The 13,292-nt window shown below is 37.8% G+C and overlaps 2 protein-coding genes across 6 annotated transcripts in view; both read left to right on the forward strand.

The window, feature by feature from the left end:
• The first annotated feature begins 4,820 nt into the window (after positions 1 to 4,820).
• Positions 4,821 to 10,602, forward strand: polm (polymerase (DNA directed), mu). Of its 5 annotated transcripts, none has more exons than XM_056429619.1 (11): positions 4,841 to 5,171; positions 5,489 to 5,666; positions 5,774 to 5,884; positions 6,970 to 7,140; positions 7,237 to 7,308; positions 7,842 to 7,962; positions 8,060 to 8,192; positions 8,476 to 8,578; positions 9,288 to 9,518; positions 9,586 to 9,669; positions 9,830 to 10,602. In XM_056429619.1, exons 1-11 carry the CDS (start codon positions 4,975 to 4,977, stop codon positions 9,914 to 9,916), a joined length of 1,488 nt encoding a protein of 495 aa, XP_056285594.1. In that variant the 5' UTR covers positions 4,841 to 4,974; the 3' UTR covers positions 9,917 to 10,602. The 5 variants fall into 5 exon arrangements, with proteins under 5 accessions (XP_056285598.1, XP_056285594.1, XP_056285595.1 ...); XM_056429620.1 differs by having other exon boundaries at positions 5,789 to 5,884; XM_056429621.1 differs by having other exon boundaries at positions 5,792 to 5,884.
• Positions 10,603 to 11,781: 1,179 nt separating this feature from the next.
• Positions 11,782 to 13,292, forward strand: part of trrap (transformation/transcription domain-associated protein) — a 99,093-nt gene continuing 97,582 nt past the window's right edge. Inside the window, exons 1-2 of the mRNA XM_056430056.1 lie at positions 11,782 to 11,826; positions 12,402 to 12,580. Of these exons, the coding sequence (XP_056286031.1) occupies positions 12,460 to 12,580 (121 nt within the window). The 5' untranslated portion in view covers positions 11,782 to 11,826; positions 12,402 to 12,459. The remainder of the gene's footprint in view (positions 11,827 to 12,401; positions 12,581 to 13,292) is intronic.

The raw sequence follows: 13,292 nt of genomic DNA on the forward strand, positions 1-13,292 counted from the left end.
CCCCCTCGATCCTCTCGAATCGGCTCGCCGGTGCAGGAGTCTGTGCTGGGTTCATGACTGGCCAGATTGTAATGTAACGAATCGTATGTAGACCCAAATGCACCCTCGACTCCAGGGATCCTTCGAATTTATATTCCACACTCTGGAAATGGCAGGCAGAGTATCAACAGGACAAAGGGCTGGTAGGTTCTCGGGGAGTCGGACTAGCGGGTTAACCAGGGACAGGCAGGGTCGGCGACAGGACAGAGTATCAACAGGACGAAGGGCTGGTAGGTTCACGAGGAGTCGGACTAGCGGGTTAACCAGGGACAGGCAGGGTCGGCAACAGGAAATCCGTCTGAAACAAGTGCTGGAGAGTCTGGCATAGAAAAGGAAGAACAATCTGGCAAGGTGTGTGTGTGTGTGTGAGGCAGGAGACAACATAGGGATTTGATTAGTGATCAAAGACAGGTGTGTGAACAGGTGAAGGAAGTCAGACTGACGAGGTGGGAGTGACTGAACCACAGAGTGAGGAGCTGAACTGTAACAACAGGTGTGTGAACAGGTGAAGAGAGTTAGACTGATGACGGGAAGTGAGGAGGGTGTGGAGCTGAAACTGTGACAATTAAGATACAATAAGACCTACACATGTTTGGTTTTGTTTAATCTGGTTGATCAGATTTTTAAAGCAAGAATTATAATTTGAATAATAAACACTGAGGCTGTCATAAAGTTCAATGTCTGGTTCATAAATTAACAATACATGCACAATCATTGGATAAGATCACTGAAGTCTTAATTACTCTCAGAACATATAGAACAATAACAACAAGAAATAAAGTACCTATTCTATACGTTTTATTTACACTAAGACTCAGGGGCCTCTTGAGGACTCAGCTGTCAAACACATGACACGTCATTATGAGTGCAGGTGAGTCTCTTCAATAAGCAGCGAAGAAACAGGATAAATAATTAGTGATGCAGCCGCCTGGCTGGCTGAGAAAGGTCAATAACGCCCGGGGTGCAGGCTGGAAGACGTGCCGCTGTGCTTCTAACACGGCGTTCAACCCGGGCTCCAAATCAGACCAACATCATCCGATCGGGGATGACTCATGTCAAGTCAATGTTTCCAGAATCCATCAGGCTTTATTCAGTATAGAGCCTCACTATACTGTCATTTAAATGAGCTGTATAGGTATCAGCGTATTCAAGATTCAAGATGTTATCAGTGTCCTATTCTGCCCTTTTGAGTAAAATCCATTCATATGAAAAGTATATTTTCCGAAGTGGAGCAAAGCATTCAGAGCTTATTCTCCAGTAGAAGTAGAAGACCACTATACTAGCCAGTACTGATGCATGGACCTTAGTTGAAGTTGTGATGGTGGTTCAGTCCATGGATTCCAAAAAAGCTCCTGAAATAATTGTGGGGTGTTAATTGGGCAGGAAGGAAATAATTGTTCTGCTTTATGTGAAATATTTGGACAATTGAATGAGAACCAATTTGAGTATTTTAGCACAAAACATGACAATGTGGTTAAAAACATGACGCATCAGCTTTTTCATGAGGAATCAAGTCCAAAATGATTGGAACCACATATTTAATCTTAATCTGTATTAAATTAGGTTGTATTTTCCCTGTAAAATACTCACTTGAAAGTATAAGGCAAATAATTGTATAAATACAGTATTTCCCTTGGCAGAAGTATTAATAAAAATGCTCAACGTATAGTACACCACCACATTGTATTGTATTACAGGACTGAATGAAGTTCTACCTCTGTTAGTTTTGGTACATTTGAAAGCAAAATTAAACAATTAAGAAATGTAAAAGAACTTTACAGCATTCATTCTGATAACATGTATTTGGATTGTACAACAATTATCACACAATTGTACATGTGAATATATATATATATATATATATGTGAAAACTATATTAAAAATCTCTCTAAAAACTCTTTAAAGAAAAAATAAAAAAATAATATATATATCGTTTATACATGTATATAAAGATTTATTTTAGTTTTCACATTTCTTAATTGATTAATTTTTAAAAACTCTAAAAATAAAATTAAAATTAAAATATCTATATATGTATACATGAATAGAGATGTTAACATTTTTTAAAATTTATATACACTACCGTTCAAAAGTTTGGGGTCACTTAGAAATTTCTTTATTTTTCAAAGAAAAGCACTGTTTTTTCAATAAAGATAACATTAAATTAATCAAAAATACACTCTATACATTGTTAATGTGGTAAATTAATATTCAAGGTGGAAGTGTCTGGTTTCTAATGAAACATCTCCATAGGTGTATAGAGGCCCATTTCCATCAACTATCACTCCAGTGTTCTAATGGTACATTGTGTTTGCTAATCGCCTTAGAAGACTAATGTCTGATTAGAAAACCCGTGCAATTATGTTAGCACAGCTGAAAACAGTTATGCTGGTGATATAAGCATACAACTGGCCTTCCTTTGAGCTTGAAGTTTGAAGAACAAAATTAATACTTCAAATATTAATCATTATTTCTAACCTTGTCAATGTCTTGACTACATTTTATATTCATTTGATAAATAAAAGTATGATTTTTCATGGAAGACACGAAATTGTCTGGGTGACCCCAAACCTTTGAACGGTAGTGTATATATATTTTTTTAACTTCAATTTCGGGTGATTTGAAGAAAGAACGAATGAACAGACGAGCGAACAAAAGACGGACAGAAAGGAGAATGGAGGGCCCCGGTTCTGGCAGCAGTGATTGGACATCAACACCTTCAGTTGGCTCTGCTTGCTTTGCAAAGCCTGCAAACCAATTACAATCACCAGAGGAAGACTCTTCCCTCGGTTATACCCAGAATGACATCACACCTTTTTTTTTCAGGTGACAAAGACAAAGAGTAGATTTTTCAGGTGACAAAGACAAAGAGTAGATTTCACACTCCAGCTGATTAGAAACAGATGGTTTGAAATTGAGAAATACACTTTGATTCCCAAAGTCTTTTACTCACACAGAGAACACGTCTTCTAATACATGGATAGAAAGAGTGCATGCACAGGGGAGCTGCAGATGCATGAATAGAGGTTGAGGGTATTGTTGATTCAGTCTCAAGGAAAGTGCTCTTCTCTCTATAGGAGAAATCATAATGCACGGGTGATGTGGTTTCATCATGAGGGCATCGGCTCTGGGGGAAAAACACACACACACAAATCTAATGGAGACATGAGTGGTTTTATAGAAAGCTGCAGAACCAGTGTGTCATCCACTCGCTCGTCTCACATTGAAGCCCCGATCGAACAAAAAGGAAAACACGAATGAAACGAATAGGACACGTGCAATAAGCCTGTGATAAACACCTTTTAGCAGATCATTAAATATACAGAACCGAGAGCAAGAAACAGAATGAGAATGTCACGTTGCATGTCCAATTACCTCTTAAATTACTTATGACATTTAGTGAAAGGAATATCTATAATGACCATGCATCGTCCAACCTGCCCTCTATATTTCACAAGCATTATGAGATTAAATATTTTTTACATTATTTTAAATACCAAGTCTTGATGCCATACATCATAATTTGTGAACCACATGAGTGTGCATGCTAGCAACTTAATATGGGGACAGTAAACCTTTAAAATCATGAAAGGTGATATACTTTAATTTTAGATAGTGACAGATTGCATGAAAGAAGAAAACAAAAAAACAACCGTCTCTAGACTAGAGGATCAATGAAAACCACAGACATTGAAAATATACATTTCTTGCAACCATTCTTAAAGGTTTTGCAACATAGAAAAAAGAAGAAAAAAGAAGACAAATAAAAATCATGAAACAAAGATTAATATTACTCTTATTTGACCACTGCCATGATGTTTTCTTACGCTATATTACTACAAAATTGTTGAAAAAAACACAGTATTCTGGACTCCAGATGTCTGGCTGGACTCTATTAATCACCGCCATCTATTCTCTACCACTATCTTATAAAAAGCTGAATTATTAAAAAGAAAATCTTCTCTATAGAAATCAAGATCTGAGACCAATTTCCTCTAAACAACACACACATGTATGCATATTTGCAATACGTCATGCCAACTTCATGACCAGTTCAATTGCTGCAGCCTCATGAGTTCAATAAATAAAAATAAACGTATTGTGTTTATTTTCCACATAATCTATACATTTTATTTTGAGCCAGTGGCTCCTTCAGTGGGCCGCCTCCTTGTGGTAAAAACAAATCATGCCAGCCAATACATCTGCATAGAGAAATTAATTAAAACAATGAAGCAATTAACTTAATTATGTCAGTGTTGTTACATGTCATGGCCTGTCCTTCATAATTCTTCATTTATAAGTTATTCTCTATTATGATTCCCATTAATATTAAGATCTTTTAAATTATCAGTAAGTTTGTAAAATATTCTTACTCTCCTCTGGCATGATGGTACTTTCTTCTGAAACAAAATTAATCTAACACAATTTACATTTACAGACTTGGATTGTTGTAAAACTTCCTATTAATCATTTACTGGCATGTATTGACAGATGCATAACTGGCTTATTCTAAATAAATATATATAAATATACATATTATATGTATATATATATATATATATATATATATATATATATATATATATTCAAATCCTAACATTTCACTCTGATGTTATTTAGCAACTAGTCTGAATATTGGTAAACAATATATAATATTCATATAAAGTATAATATACATAATATCAGACAGCATCTGTATTTTCAATTTATGATTATTGATGATAATGAAATATATTAAATAAAATATATTTATGGTCTTCGATACAGTTATTCTGAGCGCAGTTTCCAGTCGGAACTATTTTGACGACGCGCAGGTAGATTCGCCGCTTCCGGTTGCATCTTGCAACACAATTCTGCAGTTTCTTTTTCTGTGGCTCTTCTTTACCGCGAAACCTGCGTCAGAGAATTAAGTCCATCCCGTTTTACGACGGAATCATGATCCCGTTAAAGAGGAGAAAGGTCGTGCCCTCCGGGGCTGGGAACACCGGGAACACCGGGAGTGAGGAAAGTTCCCCAAACAAGTTCCCTCAGGTGATTTTGTTTCTGCTGGAGAGGAAAATGGGAGCCAGTCGAAGAGCTTTCCTCTCTCAGCTCGGTCGAAAGAAAGGATTACAGGTGGAGGAGATGTTCAGGTAAGAAGATAAATGACGTTTTTGTTATGTTGTGTTCCATACTGTTCATATTTATTGCCTTCACAGTATGGTTTCTGGTCAATATTGACCCAAAATAAGAATTCATTCACACCCAATATTAAACTACATATCTATTTAGAATGTCTAAATATTGTATAATCGAGTAAAAAGTGATTTTAGGGAATCCTGAACCTGTACAGGCCATGTTTGTGTGTATTTGTTATGGGAGAGGCAGAGTTCAAGGGCACTGTCACGAGGAAATGGATAATATCATAATCAATTTCATAAATGATTGGACATTGTCCTCTTTTCCACAGTGAGAGAGTCACACATGTGATTTGCGAGAACATCTCCGGCGACGAGGTCGTAGCGTGGCTGGAGTCTGGGGTCGGAGGTCGAGGCCGATCGTCCGCCCACCTGCTGGATGTCAGCTGGTTCACTGAGAGCATGCGGGCGGGACGTCCTGTGGAAGTACTGGACCGACACCGACTACAGGTGCGGCTCACTTTTACTCATACTTATCAAATGTATATATATGTACGGTGCTCAGGACAGTTTAATTTGTTTTTTGGGGGGCGGACTTTTCTTTTTAATGCCTCCAGTGTCTGTTACGGCAGCAGCAGATGAGAGAAGCGGAGGTTGTGGGGTTTTCTGCACCGAGCTACGCCTGTCAGAGACGAACCACGCTGGACAACCACAACGCCATCCTCACCGTACGTCCCATCCTCATACATATATATATATATAGATCTATACATATATTCTTTTTCCATCTTTTTTTATATCCACAAACACATACAGGACTGTCTCAGAAAATTAGAATATTGTGATAAAGTTCTTTATTTTCTGTAATGCAATTAAAAAAACAAAAATGTCATGCATTCTGGATTCATTACAAATCAACTGAAATATTGCAAGCCTTTTATTCTTTTAATATTGCTGATTATGGCTTACAGCTTAAGAAAACTCTAAAATCCTATCTCATAAAATTTTAATATTTCCTCAGACCAAGATTTATAACAGCTGAGTGTTTGTCAAGGCTCAGGAAACCCTTGCAGGTGTTTCGAGTTAATTAGACAATTCAAGTGATTTGTTTAATACCCTACTAGTATACTTTTTCATGATATTCTAATATTTAGAGATAGGATATTTGAGTTTTCTTAAGCTGTAAGCCATAATCAGCAATATTAAAAGAATAAAAGGCTTGCAATATTTCATTTGATTTGTAATGAATCCAGAATGCATGACATTTTTGTTTTTTTAATTGCATTACAGAAAATAAAGAACTTCATCACAATATTCTAATTTTCTGAGACAGTCCTGTATGTGTATATATTTATATAAACGCATGCGTGTATATTTATATGGTATATATAAATATAGATCTATAGATAATAATTGATGTGGTATATATGTATATATATATACAGCTATATATATATATTTATATGGAATATGTATATATATGAATGTGTGTGTATATATATATATTGATATACATATTCATATACATTTACATGGTGTATATATATTCATATACCATGTAAATGTGTATGAAAACATACCATTTATATAAGAATATATTTATATGGTATGTCTATGTATATACATATATATTTGCATTTTATCTATATATATATATAAAATGTATATATATATATATATATTTATATGGTATGTATATATAAAGAAATAAATATATACATTTACATGGTTTGTATGTGTGTGTATGTATATATATTTATAGTATATAAATACTGCCGTTCTAACAACACCACGTGGTGTTTTCTGGTCTCAGGACGCACTGTCGCTGCTGGCTGAAAACGCCGAGCTCAGCGGCGAGGACGGGCGAGGCGTCGCGTTCCGCCGGGCCACCGCCGTGCTGAAGGGTCTCCCCGAGCCGGTGACGGCCGTGACGCAGCTCGTGGGGCTCCCGTGTCTCGGGGGACATTCGCTCAGAGTCGTCAAAGTCAGCGCGAAGATTAATTTCCTTTGTCGTTAAACGGCGACTTCACTGAAGATCAAAGGAGACCCGGTGGTTTGATTTAACGCTGTTCTCTCGTAGGAGGTCCTGGAGAGCGGAGCGTCGAGCGAGGTCGAAGCCACGAAGCAGTCTGAGCGCTTTAAAGCGCTGAAGGTTTGTTAAGGTTTTGCTTTTTTACTGAATTTGAACCAAACATCTGTCACTTTCTTTTGTGCCATTTCCCCAAAACATTTATCATTATATTTCAACTTTGATGTGTGAGTTTCTGATGCCTGTGCGTGTTTCCTGAGTTCTACCTAGTGGCACTGGACGGGATCAACCTGGTTTTTATTTAAAAAATCATGGACCAAACCTCAGGGCCGATCAATATATCTTAAAAAACGATCAGTATATATACAACAAGCGGTTGTACGTCAGTAGTGAACCTCTCCACCCTCACATCCGTCCTCCATCTCCCTCACCTCCCATTCCGTCCCTCGTGGGCGGATGTGGTTGTTGTTTGCTAATTTAAAATAAAGATATTAATGTATTAAATCAACGTTTTTGTGGATGGAGTCTGGTACGTTTGAAGAATGCGTAGATTAACTAATATAGATTATTTTAGGTGTGTAAACTTCTTAACAGCCAAACTGTCCCTTTAAGCAATTCAATGCAACTCTTTGAAGTGTGTGTGTGTGTGTTTTCAGGTGTTAACAGCTATTTTTGGCGTCGGAGTGAAAACAGCAGAGCGGTGGATGCGAGAGGGGATTCACGACCTTCAGCAGTTACGGGACTCGGGGCGAACGCTCGATCGTTCTCAGCGAGCGGGTGAGTGTTGGTCTGCGGTCGCTCCGTCCTCCTCCTTCTCCTCCTTCTCCCCCTCCCATCCTCCTCCTCTGAACGGTAACTCTTTGCCCTCCCGCAGGTCTGCAGCACTACGATGACCTCAACCAGCCCGTCACGAGGCCGGAGGCCGACGCCGTTGCCGCCATCGTAGAGGAGGCCCTCGCCGCCGTGTTGCCGGGGGCTACGACGACTCTGATTGGAGGATTCAGGAGGTATATTCCTTCTTTTTTTTTTTACGCCTAAGAAAGTCTTAAATTGAATTTACAAAAGCACAAAAAAATCTTCTCTTCACATTGGTTATTAAATGTTTCTGGACGATTTTACATTAATATACTAATAATAATATAAAATTACTACATATAGTGCTGCTCAGCTCATTAATTATTTAAATTTCTACGTACAGAACATTTAGAGCAGACGAGTCGAAAGTCTCTATGTTCAGGGACATTTTAGGAGACATTTATTTATTTATTAATTAATTCAAGGTCTCTCCAGAGGGAAGCTGACGGGCCACGACGTGGACTTCCTGTTAACGCACCCGGAGGAGGGCAGAGAAGTGGGACTGATGACGAAAGTCGTCTCATGGTTGGAAACTCAGGTAAATTCTGAAGCGCTGGTTGTTTTGGTGAATACGTGTTTTTGATTTTTACTTCAAAATAAAAGCCCTGCTCTTCTTTAGAAACAGACCCGTTATGACTAGAAGTAGAGAGAACTAGAACGGGTCTTTAGTGCAGAATAACTCAGTTATTATAACCTAAATCTTTATTTTATTTTATTTCAACACATGGTACATTTCTTTAATAATTTATTCTACAAAAATAAAAAAATAATGGAATCTATATACCCAACATTTTTTTAGCCTTATATATTAAACTACGTCTATATTTCCAGCCTCCTCTCTGTTCTGTGTTCACTTCCTGAAGTTCAGTCAAAGTTTTTCTGATTTGTTGTCACGTGACTGTCGGTCTCAGATTAATTAATCATGACGTCATAGTTTCACTGAGGAGCTCTGAATTTAATGTTTTTTACAGAATCTGATCAAAGCAAACGGTTTATGTAATGCCATATTCTAAATGAGACGAGTAGAATTTAAATATTTGTTATAAAATCTCACAAATATTTTCTTTTGCTTTTTCTGATGGAAGCATTAGTCATGCATGATGTGTTCAAGGACCATTGGAAAGATGTAAATCTGACCGTAATGTGGGGTTTTAAAGCTTCTGGCTGTGATGAACGGGGCAGTTTGTTTGGAGAAACCTTGCTTTGTGTTTTGGGGCTCCGAGGGTTAAATCACCTGGTCTCTCCAGGGTTTCCTCTTGTACCAGAAAACTACGAGAAACTCTTACCTGGAGGCCGAGGACGGCCCCGCTCGGCCCTCCTCCAACATGGACCGCTTCGATAGGTGCTTGTCCATCTTCAAGTTGCCCGTGGAGGTCAAAGGTGAGGGCCTGAACCCGTGGAGAGCCGTGAGAGTGGACCTGGTGGTTTCTCCCATCAGCCAGTTTGCTTTCGCTCTACTGGGCTGGACCGGATCCAAGGTGACCTTTCATCAATGTGCTGTCATAGAGGTGAAGGATGCCTTCACTGACTCCATGTTCCCTGCAGTTGTTTGAGAGAGAGCTGCGACGCTGGGCGGGCCACGAGAAGGCCATGTCTCTGAGCAGCCACGCCCTGTACGACAAGACCCAGGTGAGCACTTTATTCAACCTAACTAAGTAATAAACCATCTTTCTTTAACCTAACTAAGTAATTAACCATCTTCATTAAACATATTAAGTATCCTCTCATGTTATTCGTCTGTTTTCTTGCACACTTTATAGTTTGTCTTTTTTCATCACTTTTCCTACAGAGTCGATATCTGAGAGCTTCGTCCGAGGAGGAGATCTTTGCTTATCTGGGTCTGGAGTACATTCCTCCGTCGGAGAGAAACGCCTGAACGCACCTGATGAGGAGCCGGCGGGTAAAAACCTGCCGAAAGAAAGTTTAACGCACCAGATAAGCAACACATGCACCAGTTTATCAACGAAATGAGACGCATTCTAAACCTCTGAAGTTATCGGCTATTATTTTATCTTTTGTTGCATCAATGTCAAGTGAAAGGAAATATTTATATATTTGTCAGTTATTAAGACAGATTGTAGATAAGAATTGTACACAGTCATTGTGATGGTTTGTGGATGTTTTGAAGCCTTGAATTTGACGATTTCGCCAGCACCTTGTTGGTTTTTCGACAACCAGACAACAGGAAGTGACCATATATGGAGGTACGAACAAACTGGACTTAATGGTGTCGTTGCCAGTTTATTAGGTACACTTGGCAGTAACGAGTCTAAAAGGAATAAAGGTGAACAAACACACTTCTTTTAAATCACTCCTCAAAATGTAGATTGTCAAGTATTTATCAGTTTTACTTCACCTGTAAAGACCTCAGGTCTTTTTATGTTTTAGTTGTTTTTATCTGTTTGTTATTTTATGTATGTTTTTTAAAATGTATTTATATTATATATATATATGTGTATATAAATATATGTATGTATATAAATATATATATGATCTTGCCACTATGTCAATTACACAAGCGCCTGTATATTATACATCGCAATTAAAGATATCAAATATGTATTTACCGTTTCATATATTTTGGTGAGTTGTGCATTTATCTAAAATGTTTCAGACAATTTACAGACCAGATGAATCTGTAATGTGAATCGAGGTTTTATGATCAGAACCTCACTTTTCATCCAGTTTGAAGCCACATTTTACAAATTCACTTTTTAGACCTTGGTGGTTTCGAACCGGATATTTTCCCGTTTTATCCTCTGTTGTTTGAGCGTCTTTAAAAAGCAAAGACGCAAACAATCACACCTCCGTTCTACTGACTTGCATTCTCCAATGTCTTTGTCTGAAGTTTGAGTTACTTTATACTTCTTTACCACTGCATCTCAGAGGGAAACGTACTAAACGTACATATTAAATGTACTCCATGAATCTGACAGCTTTAGTTACTGTGTGTGTGTATGTGTGTGTTAGATGGAGACATTTTGATTAAGATCCATTAGATTCATTAAGGAAATGTGACTTGTATTTTATCCAGTTTGAATATCAAATGATATAATGATGACACCCACATTAATGATTTAAAAATGTCAGAATTCTTTTTTAAAATTATTTATTAGACCCTTTGACCTTAATTAAAAAGAGGAGAAACAACAAGAAATGGGATTTTCCACAACCTGGCAAAATTAATATTTAACTGATCCATAAATCAGAAGGCTAGTAAATGTATAATTAATAAATCATGAATTAATTCATTTTAACCTCAACATAATAATCAAGTTGGCAAAGCAGAGTTGCCTATTTAAATCCATTGCATACACTGCTAAATTAGAAAATATATTTAGGCAATACATCTAAATTCTACTTAAAACTGAGTTGCTGGCAAGGTACAGTACACTTCTAGAGGGTTTTGTACGGGGATGCGTTGAAGCGCAGTTACCCGCAAAGTTACTTTCTTTGCTCACAATCCCGGGAGCCAGAAGACCATCGAAAACGATGGTCTTATATCCACAGGTTTCACTGTGTATCGTTCCGCTGGTACTAGAATAACACCTTTTGGCAAATCATTTATTAAAATAATAATTGTACAATAATGAAAATGAATGTGTTCACTCCTCCGCATATAGCTTTGTCAATAACACATTATTACACTGTATTCATAGATTCATAAAAAAAATATGTTACCCAATACGCGGAGGGATATCACACATTTTAGCTGGTTGCATTGGTCTGAGCGGCAGCGCGAGAGCGCCGGATACGGAGCGAATCGGCAGTTTCCTCTGGCGCAAGGTAAGAACGAATGGTTAGCTTTTTCTAATAAACTTTGGCAAAATAGTAGGTGTTTTTTCACATCCTCCTCCACACGAATACCGTTTACGCAGTGTTTTCTCTGAGAGAGTACTTTTTCCCTGTGGCCTTTGCTTATTTTCTCTTCAAGTTTGCGTGTACTGTTCGAGGATTCGCGAGCGCTTTCTTTCTTTTGGGGGAAAGCTAGCTCATTAGCTAACGACTGCTAACGTGTTCTGCAAATTACTAATAAACGTGGCTTTTGTGACAGCATCGATGAAATGCATGACTGCGCTTAGCCTCTTCACGATATAATGGTTCCCGCTTCGCCGTCTGAAAACCCGTTTTTAATTCACAAATATCGCAAGATACCAAAAATGTGCTAGTTTATCCTTGTTGTGACGTCATCAATGTACGCCCAGCAAGAGGCATGTTTGGTGGATCTGTTTGCCTGTCAAACCCTAATTTCCCGTAACAATGCTGATTTTTGAATACATTTTAAACAAATAATACGTTAATTTATTTCATTTTGGATTAATGACAACGAATATGTTTTTTTTCTTTCTGCATGTTTGCAGTGTACATGACAACACACTGAGATCTGGTCGGACTGCGGTCTGCCCCCCCACAGCAGTCATGTCGGTCCCATCCGCCACCTTGGCCTTCGTGCCCGCGCCCAGCCCCACTGTGGTGGACCAGACGACCCTCATGAAGAAGTACCTGCAGTTCGTGGCGGCGCTCACAGACGCCAACACGCGTAAGTTCATACACCTCGCAGTGTTTTGCCTGACATGAGTTATTCCAGAGGTTTGACAATGGCAGAAATGGCAATGGTCAAACAAAATGCATTTATTTAATCACATTTAGAGTATTAAGCGCACATTTGATCAGATGAATTAAGGATTAATGCAACATATCCCATTACTTTTACAAATTTGCATATTAGACATCTTTGAAGAGTTCATGTAAGAATGAATATAGATATTCCCACATCGAGAGAGGGTTTTATTACATGTATTGTTTGGAATTGTAATAATTAAAGTTGAAAAACTCAAAGCACCTTTAGACAACGGCAGAGAAAGCCTCAAAATAAGTTTCGGAAATAAAAATAAATAAATATTTAATCACATCTTTAGTATTGAGCGCGCATTTTATCAGATGAATTATTGATTAGTGTCAATACAACATATCCCATTAGTTTTAAATATGTGCATATTAGACATCTTTGAAGAGTTCATGTACGAATTAATGTAGATATTCCCACATCGAGAGAGGATTTTATTACATTGTTTGGAATTGTAATAATTAAAGTTGCAAAATTCAAAACACACCTTTCTCATACATTCAATTCATACAATATGTGTTTTTCTGCATAGTGTTGGCAAAATAAATGATGGTTTAGACTTGTGCTAAGCATGGGCAATGTGATGAGAGCGATATGCTTTAGTCCAGTCAAAGGTACGTGTGTC

This window comes from Pseudoliparis swirei, chromosome 13 (assembly GCF_029220125.1).
Source record: "Pseudoliparis swirei isolate HS2019 ecotype Mariana Trench chromosome 13, NWPU_hadal_v1, whole genome shotgun sequence".
In the NCBI taxonomy this organism is placed as follows: Eukaryota; Metazoa; Chordata; class Actinopteri; order Perciformes; family Liparidae; genus Pseudoliparis; species Pseudoliparis swirei.

Bases quoted from the DNA above. Each gene is read 5' to 3' on its own strand.
- polm (XM_056429619.1), top strand. From the start codon at position 4,975: ATGATCCCGTTAAAGAGGAGAAAGGTCGTGCCCTCCGGGGCTGGGAAC. The intron at 5,172-5,488 runs GTAAGAAGATAA...TCTTTTCCACAG, and splicing joins CAGGTGGAGGAGATGTTCAG to TGAGAGAGTCACACATGTGA. The intron at 8,193-8,475 runs GTATATTCCTTC...AGGTCTCTCCAG, and splicing joins CTGATTGGAGGATTCAGGAG to AGGGAAGCTGACGGGCCACG.